This window comes from Archocentrus centrarchus, chromosome 11, assembly GCF_007364275.1.
Source record: "Archocentrus centrarchus isolate MPI-CPG fArcCen1 chromosome 11, fArcCen1, whole genome shotgun sequence".
Lineage (NCBI taxonomy): Eukaryota > Metazoa > Chordata > Actinopteri > Cichliformes > Cichlidae > Archocentrus > Archocentrus centrarchus.
Genome location: NC_044356.1, coordinates 1,388,275 through 1,409,027, shown reverse-complemented (window position 1 = coordinate 1,409,027; position 20,753 = coordinate 1,388,275). Strand labels below are relative to the sequence as shown.

The window sequence follows — 20,753 nt, the reverse complement described above, 5'->3', positions numbered from 1 at the left end:
TTGTTTCTCCCTGTTGATGTTCATGTGTGTCCTTAATATTACACAAATTTAGCATGTCTTGTGAACAGTTGGTTGTTGACTATATTTCTTTAAACTGTATCTTTTGTCAAGTTTTCATTACACAATAGTCACTTTTGCGCCTTGAATCTTGCACCTGATCAGGTATGAAAATACTAAAACTAATACTGAAACTAACTGAAACTAACTAAAACTAAGCATGAAACCAAAAATAAAAACTAATAAAAACGAGCAAAACCACTCTGAAAACTAATTAAAACTAACTGAATTAGAGAGAAAAAAGTAAAAACTAACTAAAACTAAACTATAATGTAAAATCCAAAACTATTATAACCCTGGTGCGTGTGCACGGTCTGAGGCAGTCCTAAAGTTGTTCACAGAGTGCAAGTTCGGGGAAGACCATATTTATAAATCACAAGCACAGATTTGTGAGAATGAACAGTTTGTGAATGAGGCACAATGATTAGACTGTACTCCATACCTATCATTGTTTGTTACATCACACCAGCAGAACCACACTGACACCATGAACCTCGAGCAGGACTACAACAGCTGCAGCAGTGATGGAAACATCAGAGCCTTTGAGCAGGTGACAACCTGAAACGTCATCAGCATCAGTTTTAGGTTCAGGTCATTTTCACTCGTGCTGCTGTGTTTGTTACGGAGATGCCGATTTAAAGTTAGAGCTGTGAAACAATTTATTTACACAAAACACGAAAATTACCTGTGCAGGTCAGAAACACGTGACCTGTAAAACTGAGCGGGTTAAGAAGCTTATGAATAGAATCGTAAAAGCAACATCCTCTTTTTTCTTACAGAGGACTCGACCGTTAAATACACTAAGTGAAACAGCGCCCCCTCTAAATGTCAGGTGGTGAATACGTGGTGAAACATGGTATTACACTCAAAAAAACAAACTGATTGATCAATCAGATGACGTAAAGTGACCTTAAACTCTCCTTTGGAAGGTTTCATCATTATTTGGAAGAAGTCCTGAGCTCGTATGTCTGTTCCTTGATCCTCATGGTGATGGGCTTTGCGTAGAAACTTGTGGTGAGGCACATCAGGATGAGGTTTGTCTCAACTTTCTTTGCAAATGTCTACACCTCAGGTGGAGCTGGAAGGAGATGTGTGCAGGGTGTCCCAAAAACACTGGCATCATTTGTAACTGCATGTCGCAGGCAAAAGATATTAAACAGGCTTCATGTTGAACAATACAAGATTTATTTATTAAAATTTGAGCAAGAAATCTAGAGGGTTGTAGATTTTACAACCAATTTCACAAAACTTCATAAATGTTCAATAAATGTTCATTTTGTCTCAGACTGATGCTGAAAAGCTAATCCATGCATTTATTACTTCTAGGCTGGACTATTGTAATTCATTATTATCAGTTCATTCATTACTGTCCTTAAAGCTCCCTGAAAAGCCTTCAGCTGCTCCAACGTGCTGCAGCTGGAGTACTGACAGGGACTAGAAAGAGAGAGCATACTTTACCCAGACAGACACCCTCTATTTTTAAGATTAGGCTTAAAACTTTCCTTTTTGACTTTGATGCTCGACTCTCTCCTCACCACAACGGATCGGATCACACTGTGACACTGAGGTGTGAATCAGTCTGTAGAAACAGAAGACTTTACATATTTTCTGCTTTATGCAAACACATTTAGATTGTTTTCCTCAAAAGCTGAACAAAGTGCACATATTGTGCAACAAACAGTTCTATCTGTAGTTAAGAAAAACACAAAAGGTAGTGAAGCTTTTTAATACAAATTAATTAAAGTGTCTGTGTTTCTTTGCATGCTGTGACTTCCTCAAAGCTTCTTCCTGTTTGAAAGCAGACAGAAGGTCTGAGAGCAGCATCAGTGCAGAATAGCACTCTGTCTACCAGGGTTAGTACTGCATAACTGTGAGAGTACAGTTTACACTCAGTAAGTCCTGATCAGCTGTCTCAGTCCTCTCACGATGTCCTCAGATATTTATACCAAGGTGAGATACAACAGAAAAGAGCAGGAAGACGGAGCCGAGTGGGCGCAGAGGGAGGTGGATATCTACGAGAGTACGGATGTCATCAGAGATAGTTATGCTCATTTTCAGTCACAGGAAGGAGGTAAATAAATTATAAAATACATGTATTTCCAGTTGTTTTTTGTTTTTTTACAGTCAGCTTTTAATGCCAAATAACTGCAGCCCATCAAACATCTGATTCTCCATCTGCCAGATGAACCTTTGACACTTATATAGTTTTTTTCTCCTGTAGCTGGTGGGATTATGTTGTTTTATTGACTTTTGAATACAGAGCTCTCTGCACAGAAAACTCAGTTTGTTCACTTTAGTCACAGTGCAGGTGGAATATGTCCTTGTTTTTAGCATCCGACCCTTTTTGTGAAGCTGAGCTAATACTGCCACAGGTCTATTAAAAGCTTAGTTACAGGAAATAAGCAAAAAATCGACTTCCACATTGCTTTCTAACAGGACCGCAGACTCAGAACCCTCCATCAGTCCAGAAGGGGTCCTTCAGATGTGCTAAACTGGGTCTAAGAGTGCTGTGCCTCCTGATGTTAGCTGGGATCATCATCCTGTCCATATGCTGTAAGATATGATACAACCTCTGAACTTCTCCTGCAAATGAAAGTATCACTGATACTGAATCCCAGCAGCCAACAAACAGGCAGCTTCAGGACCAGAGTGTGTCCTCCTGCCACAGCAAGTCAAGGAAGAAAATGAAGCCAACTAAGTCCCAAAAACTGCAGTTCCTTTAATGACCACTTGAGACTGATTCCCAAAGCGAGTCAGTCCCCACAGATTTCCATGTTAAAATCTGCTGCAGAGTGAATCATTTAATGAGTTAAAGCTTTAAATCAGTTTCTTGTTTTATTCCATTTCTAACCAGATATTTTAGTCAGTTTGGAAAAAGAGCAGCTGAGCATCAGTTACAGTCGGCTCCAGGCTGATCATTCAGGTAAGAACGATTTTAAAACAAATGCATTAATCTACTTTCACAGTTATTCTCCTGTTTTACGAATGAGTTTTGTTCTCAACACGCAGTGAACTTGTGTCAGCTACAGAGCAGGTATGATAGCTTAAGTAAAAACTACAGTCAGCTACAGACCAGGCTGTCAGGTAAAGGAGCTTTGAAAGAAAAGTAAATACAACAATATTTGGAATCCAATTTCAGTTGTTTTTAATTCATTTATTTCTGTCACCTCATGGCAGCAGACAAAATTCAGCTCCAGGAAGAAGTGAAGCAGTTAAAGGACACGATGGAAAGTGAGAAACTATTGAAAGCTTAGAAAACATCTGTATCACACAGTAAAGGTCGTAACTATGAGCACTGAGAAAAGTCTGTTTTGTCTGACATTCAGAGATGTGTCCTGAAGGATGGAGCAGATTTGGATGCAGCTGCTACTTTAAATCCACTGAGAGGAAAACTTGGTCTGAGAGCTGGACAGACTGTTGGAATAAAAGAGCTGATCTGGTGATCATAAAGAGCAAAGAGGAACAGGTGTGTGTGTGTCTGTGTGATCTTTGATGGATCTGTCAGTCAGCTGTTACTGTGTTTCTGACCTGCTTCCTGTCTCCACAGGAAAATGCTCTTATGAACATTTTGATTAATGTGTGCGAACAGGGTTCAAAATCCCCAGAAAATTGAAACATGACTAATGTATTAAAAACATATCCAGAGGCATGGTTACTTCTGTGTTGTAAATGTAACTGAATAAAATGAAATAACTGAGTTTTTCTAGTTGAGCTGCAGGAGGAGCTGATGTTCACTGATTCTTTGGGTTTTATCTGGTTTCTGCTCAATGAAAGAACTAAAAAGTTTCATCACATTTAGTTCAGACAGATTCAGATGATGTTACTACAGCAGAAGCACTAAATATTTTTGTCTCGTCTCAACTAGCAATTTATCAGTAAACTGAACCTGAGAGGAGAGTCCTGGATTGGTCTGGAGGCCAAAAATAAACAGATGTCAAGACTATATAAGTGGGAATGGGTGGACAGATCAGCACTCGAAGAAAGTAAGATGTAAGTTTTTTAATTGGAAACATGTTTTGGAAGCTAGATCAGCAACAGTTCAGATATTTTCCAGCAGCCCCACAAACTGCATGTAAAGAAAAGCAGAAATCCTTCTTTGAATGAGCAGCTGTGCTTGAACTCTCTTCATCCTGTGATGACTTTCAGTTACAACAACTCAATCTGAAGAAATCAGGAATAAAAAAATGTTCAAACCACCGACCGACACATTTCACGTTGTTCAATTTGTGTTCATGTTTTTGTGCTGTGATGATTCTTTTGTCACAGAACAAAAACGTCTCAGAGAATCTCCGTCTCTTCTTCTTTGCTGCTTCTGAAACTTAAGAACATATGAAGGAAGAAGCTTCAGGAAACATGACCTCATAGACACTCATCAGACTGATGTCTGTAAACAGCTGACAGAACACTTTCAAACAGCAGAAAATCAGTCAGTTAAAAATCATTTAAACAAAATCTCAAATAACCAAAACAAGAAGCTGCACTTTTTAAATGAGGTTAGAGATTCTATCAGTTTGAAGAACAAGCATCACACACACACAGAGGTGGCAAAAGTACTGACATTCTGTACTTAAGTAGAAGTACAAGTACTTATGTTAAAAAATACTTTAGTAAAAGTCAAAGTACTGGTTCAACTTCTCTACTTAAGTAAAAGTAAAAAAGTACAGGCTCTGAAATGTACTCAAAGTAAGAAAGTAAAAGTAGTTCTTTGAAGGACGTTTCTACCTGCTATTTTTGTGTAAAACTAACTGAACCTCATTATATATTATTGTAATAATATAAAATAATATTACATGAGAATGCAAACATTATTCCAATCTAAATTTTAATCCTAATGAATGCACTCAGCTTGAATCTGTTATGTAGGACACAAACTGTTAAAGGGAATTTAAACACAGCTCTATTCTCTGTGTCCTCCATAGTAGAGGGTGACTGTGCCTCCACCTAAACACAGACATGAGGATACTCAGGGGTTACAGTGGGATTCAGAAGGTGGAGGAACCCTAAGATCAGCTGTAGTGGCTCTGCATGGGGAGAAGAATCACAGCTTTCTATTGTAGCTGCAGTAAATGACCTTGGTGTGCAGACTGTGATCAGCTGACCTGCTGCTGCTGCTCTGAGGTTTACTGCTCTGTGTGGATGAACTGAATTCACAAAGATGTAACCCAGTATTTCACAGCTCTCTGAGCTGATCTCCATCCCCTACACTGACAGCATACAGGCTGTAGAAATGTTGGATTCAGTGAATGAATCTCAGCATCAGCAGCTTTGATTCAAACTCATCTCTGCTGCACTGATGTAACCTGTAACTCTGACCATGAACACAAACACTGTGCTCCAGTCCAACACAGAGCTTTACTGTAAATACAGTACAACAAGCTAACCTATTTATTACACACTAAACTGCAGCATTTTCATAGAATCTTTGAATTACACAAAGTCAGCATACTTCAGTTTATTTTCCAGTCCTTACCTTTAAATCTAGCCTCTCTTCTTCCTCTCCTGTCCTCTTTCTCCATCTCTGAGTGAACTTCTCTGTCTTTTCTCTCCCTGAAATACAGCAGCTCTTCTTTTAGCTAGCTGTGTAACAAACTGCACACACTTTGTGTGTTTGCTGATATTTGTTGAGCATTTAAAAACGTTGCATTTACCTGCCACACGTTACTCCCTTCATGCTCGCTGCTCTTCAGTAGCGCTAGCTAAGCTGTTTATGTGCCGCAGCGCAACTTACGGACTCGGTCCGGCCCGATTATAGCGCTATAAATGAGACATTAATTATATGGGTTTGCGTATTTAATCCCTTTGTACGAGATAAGCCCAGATGATGGAGGATACGCCAGTACGATTGTCTTATATGTCTTATTATTCCTCCGTTTAAGCTCAGATCGTTTGATGTTTGACGGCGCACTGACCGGAAATGCAAACTTCTCCCTGACGTGTTAAAAAGTAACGAGTCTGTTTGAAAATGTAAGAAGTAGAAAGTACAGATACTTGTGTAAAAATGTAGGGAGTAAAAGTAAAAAGTAGTCAGAAAAATAAATACTTAAGTAAAGTACAGATACCTGAAAAATCTACTTAAGTACAGTAACGAAGTATTTGTACTTCGTTACTTCCCACCTCTGCACACACACACACAAAAAAAAAAGTGTTCCTGTACAGGAAACTGAGGGTAGCTGGTTTTTGTATTAAAGCTCTTACTTCTTTTGGTTCTGAATTTTTTAGAGCACGAAGAGTTCATGTTCATAAAAGATTGTAAGCTGTTTTAGTGTGTGTGATGATCTTCAGAGAAAAGTCTAAAGGAGGGAAAGTAGGCTAGAAACCCAGAAAAGAAGCAGAGAAAATATTTGAAATATTCATAAATAGAGTCATATTTATATGAATGTGACAACAGTTATGACTTTAGTCTAGTTTAATATCATATTTTATCTGTCTGACAGGTTCTGGGCACCAGGATTTGGGAATCCCAGTACAGGTTACTGTGGAGTATGCTGTGATGATCATGGGAGGTGGACACACTCACCTCAATATAGTTATGGGCATGTTTAGGCCTGGATCTGTGAGAAACGAATGTTGTGCTGTGATTGATGACAGAGGGATGTGAAATATGAGATTTAAATGTTTGAATAATCCATCCAAAGACACCTCACTATGAAACGTCCTGCAGGAGCCTCAGACTCAGCTTACATCATATATTGATTACATATATTGTCCCTCTGTGCTGTACAGTAAGGTTGGAAGCCATCCACACAAAAACCTGAAATACTTAATTGCTCTGTAGTTCCAGCAAATTGTTCCAATAAAGTCAAACGGCAGGTTGTCCTTGCTTTGGTTTATTAAAGAGTGTGTTGTTAAATTCACAGAAATTAACTTCAGGTCTTTTTGAATTGTCACTTCATCTCCTACTAAAATCCAAATACAGGAAATGTCACACTTATCACATGTGTAACTACAACTGTGCCTCTGGCTGTTCTTCCTGGATATTCTCTCTTTAAAGCTGCATGACTCAGACAAACTGTCATGATCCTGGGTCTGTGATCCAGCGTTTTCAGTTCAGATCTTCTATTATCTTCTATCAGCATTTTTATCCCTCATTCTGCTGCACAGACTGAGACAATATTAATTTTGACTGGCTCTCATTTACAGTTTTCTACATGTGAGTCTCACAGTTGAGTTTATCAAAAAGATCTGTGGATGCAACCTAAAGAGGATCAGCAGAGAGACCAGCTCCTGAAAACCCATAAAAACAAAGGTTATCTTCCATTTAGGAAAAAACATGTGAGCAAAACTAAATAACAGTATATATGTCCCTCACACGGCTGATGCTGATAATTGATCCTGTTGTCCCAGTTTATTGGGATCTGGTCACCCTACTGGAGGAGCTACAGGTGTTTCCTTTCTGGAGGTTTCTTTCTTACCCAGTGACAAATAAAGCAGCATGGCTTGAGGAAGACTCTGCAAATAAGAGATCCTTTACAATCTTAAGTTATTCAGCTATTTAAGATGATCAGCTGTGACCATCTCAACTATCAGCTGTACCCGACCACCAGCTGACAGATGCGTCCTCTGAGCTGAGGATGAAGAGTGTGGCCAGAATGGAGTCAGCCACACAACCAAGGACATATTACTCTAGCTCACTGAACATCAGAAGAGACGTTAACACAGCACTGCTCATCCAGCAGCACAGACACCAGTGAGCTGCAGTAGTCCCGGAGACCCCTGTGTATAACATTAGGTATGCAGGCAGAGACAGCCCGATGGAGAGGACATTAGGAATCCAAAATTAAGGAAGCCAAGAAGTGTTTCGGTCGGCTAACAGACGAGGTGCAGAAGGATGACGAGTGACAGCTCAGCTGGATTAAAAGTACAACATGTCCCAGTGAGGAAGGTCCAGGTTTAAAGTCTGCAGCAGCACAAACTAAAGAGAAGCTCTGAAGTTTGTGACTGAACTGTTTGCAGCACCAAAGTCTGTGTGTCTTCTCTCAGCAGTGTGTGCATCTCTGGCTGCTCACACCGCACTTCCTGCGTCTTCAGCTTCAGCTGCCTGTCAGCATGAAAACCTCTCTCCTGTAATCTACCTAGCAACCACAGAATAATTATCTGATTGGCTGCTGGTGGTGCGCAGGCAGCTGAGTCGCTGTGGCGCCCCCTGAACGCAGCAGCGGGGATAACAATAATAAGAAGCTGGTCGGCAGACAGACGGAAGATCGGCAGATTTCTGTGTTTCAGAACAAACTTTTCTGATCGAAATCACGAGTTTTCCAAAGATGTGGATATTTTTATTCCTGCCGCTCCTGTGGGTGACCGTGGACCCGGCTGGAGGCGGTGAGTCATTACACGAAAGCTAAAACCTGCTGCTAGTTTCCTGTTTCCTGTTTACTTGACAAGTGTTGGTTAAAATCAGCTGTTAAAAGACGCTGACGGCTCGTTTTTACAACTATAGCTGCTCAATTCCGATCATTCAGACATGTGTTATGTGTATTTTACAAAACAGACGCTCTGCATAGATTTTAATCTCACTCTCATGTTTCCTAGGCCTGTTTCGGGCCTCAGAGTCAGAGCCCGAAAAAGTTAATTTGAATTATTTTATTGTATTTATTTTTCAGTTAATTAATTACTGGTGTTTCCTCAAAGATAAGCCTTAAATAAAGTCGGACTTTTAGAAACGGGTTGGTAGAGTTTATTAACTGCAGAGGTGCCCTTTGGTGGTGTTACATCGACTTCCTGAGTTACGGCTCAGACACTGTAAACACCGCCTCAACCTGATCCTTATACTTCACTCTGCTTCCTCCAGTTAATTGATTACTTGGACATCTGAAAACATGAAATCCAACCTGGAGGACAAATTTTGCGTTTATCTGATTATTTTCTGTTTATTTCATAATTTAGACTTCAGTTCGGATCAGTTTGACCTTTAATCCGGTTACATGGATGGACACAGCAGTTTGTTTATCATTAAGGGAACTTGTTGGTGTTTTAGTCCCTTCATACAAAACAGAAAAATACACCATGTATTTCAGAATTATGCAATTATTGCATTATAATAGATCATAATTTTTTGTAACTACGAGGTAACTACATATTTTTAAATAAAAAACCACCAAAGCGTCCATTTTGTTTCATGCGTATGTTTCTGCGCAAATTCAAAATTTCCTACAATTTAATGAGTCGATGCTAATTTTCTGTGAGTTCCTTTGGACCCTGTCACATGCTTAATGTGCCCAGATGAAACGTTTTAGGTCTAAAAAAGAGGAATTAACTGACGCAAGCTGAGCTGTGCTGCTGCAACCAGGAAGCACAACAGAGCAGGAACCAGGAAGCTCTGTGACACATACATGATCTAAGAGATTAAACATGTGGCAGAGGCAAAGTCTTTCATCCTCACAGCATGACATCTAACAAGAGCCTCATTTTATTTTAGTTAAAATAGTTTAGTATATTTATATGACGTGTCTGTGGGTCCTCAGGTCTTCAGTCACGGTGGAAAAAAATAACTGGATCTGTTTTGTTTTGTGACATCAAGACAGTCAAGTCCAGTTTATTTATTTTCAAGCACCGAGGACTGCAGCATGCAGTTTCTGTGATAAAGGAGTAAATGCAGTTTGTAGGACAGTTTTTGGTTCTGCTGGTTCTACCTGGTCCTGTTACCTTTGTGGTGCGTAAACACCAAAGAGGGCGTGTCCTGAACGCGTTGTAGTTTACCAGCGGCTCCTGAATGCAGCAGTACTCAGACTGAGGAAGTAGGAGAGGAGCGAGAGAAGGACGCGGGAGGAAACTCCGACCAAAGGGCGATAAATCCGAGTCTATCACCGACAGAAGGCTCTGGTTCGGACTCACAATGATCCTCATCGCAGTTTTTGTCCTTTTGGGGACGGGGCTGACGGTGAACAGCGGTGAGTTTCCGTCTTTTACACGTTCATGGCGCGCTGGTGAAATCGAAAGTAAAACATGGCAGTGACGTAGTTAAAAATTACAAGTTCAGACGACGATTTTAGTTTAATTTATTAATATAAACCTATGAATTAGGTCGGGTCAGTGCTGTAACGTGACTCTGCAGGCTTGTATGTGACAGCACACCTGAAGAACCAGTTTAATCCTCCCAGCTGTGTTTCGGGTAGTTTCTTTATGTCAAAGCAGAAACGGACACAAAAAGGCGTTTATTCAACACAGTATTCATTTTGTTTTTATATTTCTCGGTGATTTGTCTTTAGTTCAAAATCCCAAAACTGTTTTAAAGCTGATTAAAACTCAAAGCTCTGTGTGTGTGTGTGTGTGTGTGTGTGTGTGTGTGTGTGTGTGTGTGTGTGTGTGTGTGTGTTAACTGGATACAATAAAAATGTAATCGTAGTTATCTGAGTTTATGGCAGGTTGATGTTAGCAGCAGTTATGAAACTTCACAGTAAACAGGTAGGGACAGGTGTGCCGCTGTGACATATGAGCCGATGTCGCAGAGCTGGACAGAGCACATTATTATCATACCTGTGACATGATGAACAGTCAGAAGCAGCTCAGGATTTACTGTAATCAGCCTCTTTACCTGAGACAGGTGCACAGTGAACATACCTGAGGTATCTCTGCACTGGAGGTGCATTCCTGAGAAAAGCTGAACCTTTTGTTTGCAGCAGTTTTTTTTTCTCTCTCTGACAGGAAGACTCAGCTCTGGTTTCTGTGGCACTCAAAACTTCTGTGTTGTGAAGTCTGTTGTTAGAGCCGCTGATTAAAACTGAAAGAACGCTTTATTGTGAAAGTTGATATTCTGGGGTCTAGTTCCTGGTTCTGGAGATGTTTCTTTTTGTGACATCTTAAAATCATAATCACGAGTTTTATTTTATTCTGGTCGATATTGAAATCACAAATATTTAATACGATTATGCATTGAATTTGTAAACACTGCATTTATTTCACTTAAAGAACAGTGAATACCTTGAAATCTTGTGCACTTCTACAATCTCTTGGAAATTAATACTAAATTGAAAATAAAATCCATCCCATCCATCCGTTTAAAATATAAAAAATATATAAATAAACTGCAGTACAGTACCTGTTTGGACACACTCACCCATTGATATGAATGGGTGAGTGTGTCCAAACCTTTGATCATAAAAGTTGCCGGAAAATGTGAGCGAGGAACCGATGGTGCTGAACAGGCCAATTATGATCTTTGTGGCCTGTTTCCCCAACACATAGTTACATTTCTTGGGAGGTACAGGTCAGGTTAGGGTGTAGATTCCTGCTCGATAATAAAGAGTAATTAACATATAATGCACCTACACAAGCCTAAGTACCAGCAACTTACGTAGGTTATGTCATAGGCCACGCAAAGACTCGATGCTGCAGCATCAATCAGGACAAAGCTATTTTAATAACAATCGTTTTTGTCGATTATAGTGTTTTTGTGATCGTTTAAAGCCAAACTCAAAATTCGATTAATTGCATAGCCCTAGTTAGACTGAATATATCTCTGAGGATGTGAGCTGAAGTTTTAATGGACACTTTCTTATGTTTGATGTATCAGAACAGCTTTTAAAAAGTTACAGACCTTCATTTCCTGAAAATACAAACAGATGTGTGTAAACCACAGCGCAGTGCGCATGTATCTGCACAGTCAGAAATGTAAAAATATGCTACCAGAGATGCTAAATGCTGAGTAAAGGTATAAAGGTAAATCTGTGAGTGATGATGCATTTTATTATACTTTGGTTTTTTTACAATGAGTAAACACAGTTAAGACTCGATAAGAAAACGTGGTTTAGGTTTTGAATGGTGGAAGAGCAGAGTAAGAGAACAGAAACTAAAACAACTTCAGCTCAAACTTAATGTTAGTTACTGATTATCAGTGAACAGCTTTACTTTCCTTGACTTTTTTTAATTGCCAGAAAAACAGCTTTTCCAGTACAGGAGTCTGCTGGTGTTTCTCAGCTGCGTTTAAATGAATTTCCTTCTGTGACTTTCAGAGACTCATTCCCTCCATTACATCTACACGGCCCTCTCCAAACCCGTCACACTCCCGGGGATCCACGAGTTCACAGCCATGGGCATGCTGGATAACAGGATGATCGACTACTTCGACAGCGAGCATCAGACAAAAGTTCCCAGACAGGACTGGATGAGACAGTGTTTACCTGCTGATTACTGGGAAAAAGGCACACAGTCCCGCAAGAGCAAGCAGCAGTGGTTCAAGGTGAACATCGGCATCCTGATGGAGCGAATGAGGCAGAATGACTCAACCTGTAAGTTTTTTCTCTGTTTTAACATGTTGATGAATCTTGACCTCCACAGCATCAGCACGTCTCCTCAGGATGTGTTTTCATCTGTTTATTTCACCATCTTTCCTTCAGCCCCTCATGTCCTTCAGTGGATGCATGGCTGTGAGGCTGAAACGCAGCCTGACGGCACGCTCAAGTTTGTGCGTGGCGTGGACATGTACAACTATGATGGTGACGACTTCCTGTCCTTCGATGATAAAAATGGGGTCTGGGTCGCCCCAACAAAGGAGGCAGAACCCACCAAGAGGAAGTGGGACGGTGTCCAGGTCCTGAAAGAGTACACAAAGGGCTACCTGGAGAACGAGTGTGTTGATTGGCTGAGCAAGTTCGTGAATTATGGGGAAAAGCAGCTCCAAAAAAAATGTATGTATGATAGAATGATAATAATAATAATAATAATGTTTAGTTTATTTGGTTAAAACAAATAAACTAAACACAAATAAAAAAAAACAGGCTTCCATAGGCTTCTCCTATGCAAAATATAAAGAAATGATGGCTCAAGACTTTTGCTAAATATCAAAGTTGTGTTTGGTGGTTTCAGTTTTAAGTGGTGGTGTCTGTATGTGGTGACACTGTTTTACATTTTCTCCCTCCAGCTCCTCCTGAGGTGTTCGTGTTTGCAAAGAAGGCCAGGGTTGAGACGAACCTCATCCTGACCTGCCTCGCCACAGGCTTCTACCCAAAAGACATCATCATGAGGATCAAAAGGAACACACGTGTTCTCAATATCGATGACGGTCTGATCAGCTCGGGTGTTCTTCCAAATAATGACGAGACCTTCCAGAGAAGAGACCAAATAGAGATTTTGAAGTCTGACCTGTCAGAGTTCAGCTGTGAAGTCATTCATGAGGCCACCAGTGTGAATCTTCACAAAACTTGGAGTAAGAAATCTTTTTAGTGTTTTTATCATTTGTCTAATTTTCTTCATGAAGTCAGAGTAGGGAGCGTTTGTTCAGTAGATCCTGCATCTTTACTTTTCTGATCACATTCCTGAGGTCAGGTCCACATCAGTCTCTCTCAGAACACATTTATCCCGGCTCTGCAGCCACTGAAGATTAGAAGTAGAGGAACAATCTTCCATCCATTCATCCATTCTCTCCCGCTTATCCGGGGCCGGGTCGCGGGGGCAGGAGCCTAAGTAAAGAAGCCCAGGCTTCCCTCTCCCCAGCCACCTCCTCCAGCTCATCCGTAGGCCTCCGTGAATCGCCACCTTATCGAGGTGGAGGGGTTTGTGTGCCCCAGTGATCCCAGGAGCTAAGTTGTCCGGGGGCTTGTGCCCCTGGTAGGGTCTCCCATGGCAAACTGGTCCTAGGTGAGGGTCCAGACAAAGAGCGGTGCAGAAGACCCCTATGATTGAAACAGCAAGGGAACAGTTCACCCTGTCCGGGATAGGGTTACCGGGGCCCCACCCTGGAGCCAGGCCTGGGGAGGGAGCTCGAGGGAGAGCGTCTGGTGGCCAGGCATTAGCCCATGGTGCTCGGCCGGGCACAGCCCGAAGAGGTTACATGGGCCCGCCTTCCTGTAGGCCCACCACCCGCAGGAGGCGTCGTAGGGGTCGGGTGCAGTGTGTGTCCGGCTGTGGCCGAGGGCGGAGGCCCTGGCAGACTGATTCCCGGCTATCAAAACTGGAACAATCTTCTTCAAAGAATAACTGAGTAGTTCCCAGATATGGAGTAGTCTTTATTATCCTCAGTAATCACCTGCTTTGCTTTTCCTTTTATTGCTCTAAGATGCAAAATTGCTCCATATCCCTGCTAGTCTCTTTTTTTTCTCATTAAACTGTATCATGACTGTAACTTAAGATCTATATTTCAGTAACAAATAGCAGCAGATAACATACTGAAAGTGAACTGAAGCTAAAACTAAAGTCTGTTTCAGAAAACGGTGACCATGATGAGCCTGGATGTTGCCAGATAATGATTGGTGCAGTCGCAGGAGTCGTGGTCTTGGTATGTGCTGGATGTGGCGGTCTGGCATTTTTCTTGTATAAAAAAGGCATTCTCAGTAAGTACAGTGTACTCATGTATTATCATTGTTCTCATCATGAGTTAAAATATTTATTTTATATCCTGTCAAAATAAATATGTTAAAGTTTCCTGTTGAGATCAGAGAAAGTGATGACGTGGAGCTCTGCTTAATGATCAGATAATCATCACATTTTAAATACATGAACAAATGAATGTAAATATAGAATGTGAGCTGATACAGTGTTCAGTGTTGTGTGTTTAAACACAGCAGCTCCTTGAATCTTTTCAACCTTAAGACGTTTCATGTTATTTTATTATGACTTCACGAGAGGTTCAAAGGTCACATCGAACAGCACCTGCTGCCCGTCATTGTGTGATATAAAAAGCTGATTCATGAGAGTTTGTGTATCTTTTACTATCTGTAGTTTTCAGCTTCTGATACAATGACTTTGACCTCTCTGGGGCATAAATGTAGCTCTCTAACATCTTTTTTAAAAAAACTGCTGTAACAAAAATGATACATTTTTGCTGATAGTTTGCTGCTCATTTCCTCCACATGTGCATTCAGAAGCTTTAAATATAGAAACTGGTGTGACTGTACTGGAGCCATTTATTCTGCTCTGCATTTGCTTCACTGTGGCTCTCTGAGATTGCACCATTGATCACATTAAACCTGAAAATAACAGTTTGTCTTCTGTCTGAGTCACCGTTTAAACTTTGTGTGCAGCTCAGCACACAGAGCCACTTCACACATTTACATCCATCATCACTCACACTCTTTGTTACATGTGTTTACAGGAGGCAGGCGTGAAGCCAGCAACCAAGGTAACAGCTTAATTTTATTGATGTTCAGAGAATTGTGTCAGTCTGACCCAACCAACCCAATCCATTAACTCCATTAACAGATTAGTATTTGCTTAAAGGCAGTGTGTGGCTCTGAGTGGGTGAACAGCAGGATTCTAGCTGATCGTCCCGCACTGCGCCGGGCTGAGCATTTCAGCTGTTAACTACTGGAATGGATCACTATATTTGTTAGCTAGCAGGGGCAGCCATTAGCATTAGCAAGCAGTCATTCTGTACCGAGGGGACCCCCTTCCCTCCAGTCCGTACCCTTGGTACCGGTCACTTTCAAGAACAAGTCAAACATGCAGAGCTCTGTGCTGTGAATCAGGGAGAATCTGAAAGTAGTTCACTGTGTGCCTGTACAAAGAGTTTCAGATGTGGTGAATCAGTTTTCTGAATTTTTTCTGCAACACTGCTGGTCAGTTTCAGGAGTCTCACTCTCCTGGTTACACTTTAAGTTATATCTTTGTCTAATTGATAGAGTTGTGGCTTCTTATAAAAAATACAGATAAAAATAATTTGATATAAAGCACTGTCTGAATAAAAATATTTGATTTTGTCTTTAACGTTTGTTTACAGGTGGAATTCAGACAATTTATTCTCCCGTATTAGGTAAGCACTTTGGATCTCTGCTCTGGACCTTGTTAAAAAAAATTGAAATTTTAAGTGTTTGTGTGGAAATATTTATAGAGCAGCATTCCTGAAAGTGTTCCCATGTGAGAGTCCCCTTAAAGCACCTGCAGTCCTGATCAGTTCAGTAATAAAAGATAACAGAAGTGACAGAGTGAACAGGAGCAGCTTTAAATGCTTCTCTCACATGTGGCATCACTGAGCTGAAATCAATGTTTAGAAAATTAAAAACAGGTTGTTGCAGTTTGTCCTTAACTTGTGTGTCTGTGTCTGTAGGCAATGGCAATGGCAATGGCGTTGTGATCACACCTGTGCCGAATGGTAAGTGACACACACACACACACACACACTCAAAGATTAATACAAAATATATTGTAGAAGATGATGTTTCATATTTCCTGTGTGTGTGTGTGTGTAGGCGGTGCCAATGGACATGCGCCTGCTGCTAATGGTATGTGCTTTCTTCCTCAAAGATTCATACAAAGGACATTGCATTCAAATGACAAATGAACCATGTTCCACACCCCCACACGATTTACACCAGTGACTGTCAACGGGTGGCCCGCGGGCCACATCCGACCGGCCAGAGCTTTCCATCCGGCCCCCCGACTGTTACTGGAATCAAGACTAGCCTAGTGAGGAGGAAAAAATATATGAAGAGTTCAGATGCAAAAGACACCAAACACCACTTCCATCAAAAATTAGATAATGATATTTATAGAATCCTTTCCACAGGTATTATACATTAGTCAGTCATGTTGGATCATAACTTGTTAAATAACCATCTCTGACTAGTCTGAATTATCAAAAGCCTTCAAATGCCACTTCCCATTGCCCACAAAAGCCTCCATGTCCCTAGAACCAATCAGAATGCAAAATCGGACCATTTTCAGCACTACTGCGCTGAGGAGCCAGTTTTTGTTGGTGGTGATCAGATTGTAAAACCAGCTGAAGGTGAGTCTAGCCTTGATTTGTGTAGAAAAATGTTCGGATCAAATTTGTATAACTAAAAGCAGTAAAAGTTGTAGAGAGATTTCTGCCTGTGAACCTGCGGACAGATCATTTTTGGCTGCTAAGCGTACTCCTGGGCCTGCGCGGGTCTCTCACACGGTCTGCTTGTGCAGGGACCAGATGGGTAGGTGGTTTGGCATATACTCACATGTGGTCACAGCCCCCAGTATGTGTCCGTCCCTTAGTTGTCACGAAGCCCGCGGCCTAGTATCTTCTATTCTGTCAACGCAGTTGTACTGTGTGAATATATGTCAATCGTTTTTATCATATTATTATTATATTTGCACCTTTGACCTTCATTCATGCTGGACAGAGGAGGCGCTGAAGATTTTGCTGGTTTTGCTACAAAATAAAATATTTTTAAAATGTAGGTAAATTACTATATTTAATTTTTTTTTTTTTAGTGTGTGTGTGTGTGAGTGCGTTTTGGGGGAGCACCTCAACATTGGATATAAAATGAAATTACTAAAACTTACCATAAGATCCAGATGATAAAAACAATTGCTCTTTTAAAAAGGAAAGTGTCCAGGCAGATTTAGAAGGCTTTGCATCTGAACTCTTCATGTTACTCATTTAAAAAAAAGAAAAAAAAAAAATCCACAAAAACGCCTTTTGAAAAGTGGATTGTCTATAGATAAACTGGCTGCTCTCATTTAACATTTTATTGTTTCACGTGTTCATTATATCTATAATGAGAACAGCTGTGCACAATTGCGGTGTCTCCATAACAGCCATCAACATAACATGTAATTGCAAGACATGCACTTTACATCATAATAAATAGTATAAATTTGAAAGGAAAATTGATATAGCAAATGATAAAATATTACTTAGAATACAGTATTGTTTTTATTTTAAATGTAGATGATGATCTCTGGTGTATAGTGTGGATGGGGTGGATCCTTCAACTAAGGATGTAGTCAGGTAGTGGAAGGAATGTTTGAGGACCTCCTTAATCCCACTTACATGCCTTCTATAGAGGAGTCTGGGAATAAAAGAGGTGCTCGCTGGGGACGAGTTCATTGAGATAGTTCAATAACTCCTTGGTGGCAAGGCCCCTGGGATGGATGAGTTCCTGAAGGCTCTGGATGATATATAGCTGTCTTGATTGACACGCCTCTGCAACGTCACATGGGGATCTGGGGTGGTTCCTCTGGATTGGCAGACTGGGGTTTTGGTTCCCATCTTCAAGAAGGAGGGCAGAGGGTGTGCTCCAACTATCGGGGGATCCTGCTCCTCAGCCTTCCCAGCAAGGTTTATGCCAGGGTGCTGGAAAGGAGAGTTTGTCCATTAGTTGAGCCACAGATTGAAGAGCAACAATGTGGTTTTCATCCTGATTGCAGAACGCTGGTTCAGCTCTTTATCCTCTTGACGATATTTGAGTGTGCATGGGAGTTTGTCCATCCAGTCTACATGTGTTTTGTGAACTTGGCGAAGGCATTCGATGGTATCCCTCTGGGTATCCTGTTGGGTCTACTACAAGATTATGGGGTGTCTGGTCCGTGAGCCATTCAGTCCCTGTACAACCGCAGAGAGAGCTTTGTTCACACTGCCAGTAAAAAGTTGGACTTGTTTCCAGTGAATGTTGGACTCCACCAGGGTTGTCCTTTGTTACTGATTCTGTTCATAATTTTTATGCACAGAATTTCTAGGTGTAGCCAGGTGGTGGAAGGTTTCTGCCTTGGTGGCCACAGAATCTCATCTTTGCGTTTTTTGTGGATGATGTACTCTTGCTGGCTTCATCCAGTTAGTGGCCTCCAGCTCACACTGGAGCAATTTGCAGCTAACTGGGAAGTGGTGGGGATGAGAATTAGCACCCCCAAGCCATGGCCCTCAGCTTGAAAAGGGTGGAGTTCCCATTCTGGCTCAGGGGCAAGTTGCTGCCTCAAGTGGAGGAGTTTAAGTATCTTGTTCACGAGTGATGGAAGAAGGGAGCAGGAGCTTGACAGATGGATTGGTGCAGCATCTGCAGTGATGCAGATGCTGCACCAGTCTGCTCTAAGGATAGAGCTGAGCGTTAAAATGAAGCTGTTGATTTTCTGGTCAATCTATGTCCCTACCCTCACCTGTGGTCAGGAACTTTGAGGAGTGACTGAAAAAACAAGATTGTGGGTACAAGCAGCAGAAATGAGCTTGTTTCGAAGAGTGGCTGACCTCTCCCTTAGAAATGGGGTAAGGAGTGCAGTCATTTGGAAGGGGCTCAGAGTAGAGTTGGAGCCAGCTCTTGAGGTTCAGATATCTGAGTGGGATGCATCCTGGGCACCTCTTGGGTGAGCTGTTCTGGGCATGTCCTTCTGGGAGGAGGTCCAGAGCAGACCCAGGATATCTCTTGGCTGGCCTGGGAAGTCTTGGTGTCCCCCTGGATGAGCTGGAGGAGGTGGCTGGGGAGAGTTAGGTCTGGGATTCTCTGCTTAGGCTGCTGGCCCCAGATAAGTAAATAAAATGGTTACATGGATAGATGGATGGGTTTTAATATTTGGTATGTGGTTTCTCCCTTCACATTCATACAAAATGTTTAGAGAAGATGGGTTTTAATATTTTCTGTGTGTGTGTTTGTATAGGTGGTGCCAATGGCCAAGTGAACGTACCTCTCCTTAGTAAGTGTTTTTCCACCAGGCTTTATTCATAATGATTGTAGATGATTTTTAATATTCTGTGTGTGTGTGGCCAATGGACCCCTGTCACAGTGAGGGTGAATGGTAAGTTTTCCTCTGTACCCTGTAAGTTGTGGAGTGATACATTCATGTAAACATCACAAGTCCACATTAGTGATAACTCTAAAGGCCTTTTGAAAACTGTTCTCCAAATCAACTAATGAATACACATCAATAATTGTATACAAGTCACTTTTTTCTTTTCCAAAACAAAGACTGAAGGTTACTTTACATACTGAGGGTTAATTCTACTGTTGTATAGTTTTAACATAATATATTGTTGCACATATATTTTTACATGTACTATCAAATCTTCTGTCTCAGACCAGAAAACCTGAACTTCTGTCAGCTCATGAAGACTCACATGATCCAGATGTACCGAAGGAGGAAAGAGAGGAGATTAAACAACTGGATCATCAGTAAAATGTTGTTCTATTGAATTTGATGAAATTGGTTTAAAAGGTGCTAAAGTTGCCTTAAGCTGATCCTCCATCAAAGTGAAATGGAAATTAGCTCATTTAAAAGTGTGAGGTTAAACAAATTTAATGAATCAGGATTTTATGAATGGAGAATAACCAGTGCAGCATGTTGGGGTTTTTAAAATGCATCAGTGATCCTTATGCTAAGCTGAATATTAAAGTAATAAAGTTGGAAAGTTCTTTTAAAATATGCTTCTCGTTTTTATCCAAATTTATTGTACAGCAGGATCACTTAAAACTCATTCTGTAAATAGAATTTTCATATTAACACTTTAAAATTTGCAGATGTGAAATTTAGAAACCTTTCCTGTTGAAACTTTACTTTGGAAATCTTTAATATGCTTTTTTTTTGGGGGGGGGGGGGGGGGGGGGTTGTTTCTAAAATATGATTAAATGTGCTTTTTAAAATAAAGTTATAGTCAGAAAGTTCACTCCCCATGAGGAGACTGTTTGACTGTTTGTAAATCAGTGAAATATCTGCTGTAAGACTTTCTCAGTGTAACAAACCTCTGAAATCTTTGTGACATGTTGAATAATAACAGGGTTGTAAAGCAGGACTAACCTATTCAATATTTACAGCTTCTTTTTTGAAATGGCAAAAAGTAACAAGTTGATGTTTTTTATTGTTTCAAAGAAAAGTCTACTGTTTCTTTCTGTGTGAATTAGCATTAGCAGTCTTCACTCAATAAAAAAATCTTTCTCACTCCCTTGTTTTTGCTTTTATATCTTGTTCCAGCAGTTATATATTTTAAGTGAGTTTTTAGATTTTAAAAAGTCTTTTCTTTTTTGGGGGGGGGGTCAGTCTTTGCAGCTTCTGAGATTTTCATAATGAAAAATCTATGAAGAGGGTCA

The 20,753-nt window shown here is 40.8% G+C and overlaps 2 protein-coding genes across 3 annotated transcripts; both read left to right on the top strand.

Annotated features, from left to right (window-relative positions):
• The first annotated feature begins 1,883 nt into the window (after positions 1-1,883).
• On the top strand, positions 1,884-6,779 carry LOC115788650 (CD209 antigen-like protein C). Its single transcript, XM_030741775.1, has 8 exons — positions 1,884-2,128; positions 2,494-2,610; positions 2,912-2,980; positions 3,067-3,141; positions 3,235-3,288; positions 3,384-3,523; positions 3,923-4,047; positions 6,492-6,779. Exons 1-8 carry the CDS (start codon positions 1,984-1,986, stop codon positions 6,598-6,600), a joined length of 834 nt encoding a protein of 277 aa, XP_030597635.1. The 5' UTR covers positions 1,884-1,983; the 3' UTR covers positions 6,601-6,779.
• A 1,396-nt stretch (positions 6,780-8,175) lies between these two features.
• LOC115787838 (class I histocompatibility antigen, F10 alpha chain-like) lies at positions 8,176-20,264 on the top strand. 2 transcript variants are annotated; one of them, XM_030740582.1, is made up of 11 exons: positions 8,176-8,376; positions 12,006-12,281; positions 12,390-12,680; positions 12,914-13,198; positions 14,196-14,321; positions 15,083-15,109; positions 15,707-15,739; positions 16,034-16,078; positions 16,176-16,208; positions 19,330-19,365; positions 19,747-20,264. In XM_030740582.1, exons 1-11 carry the CDS (start codon positions 8,319-8,321, stop codon positions 19,758-19,760), a joined length of 1,224 nt encoding a protein of 407 aa, XP_030596442.1. In that variant the 5' UTR covers positions 8,176-8,318; the 3' UTR covers positions 19,761-20,264. The 2 variants fall into 2 exon arrangements, with proteins under 2 accessions (XP_030596442.1, XP_030596443.1); XM_030740583.1 differs by lacking the exon at positions 8,176-8,376 and adding an exon at positions 9,761-9,944.
• Positions 20,265-20,753: the final 489 nt, after the last annotated feature.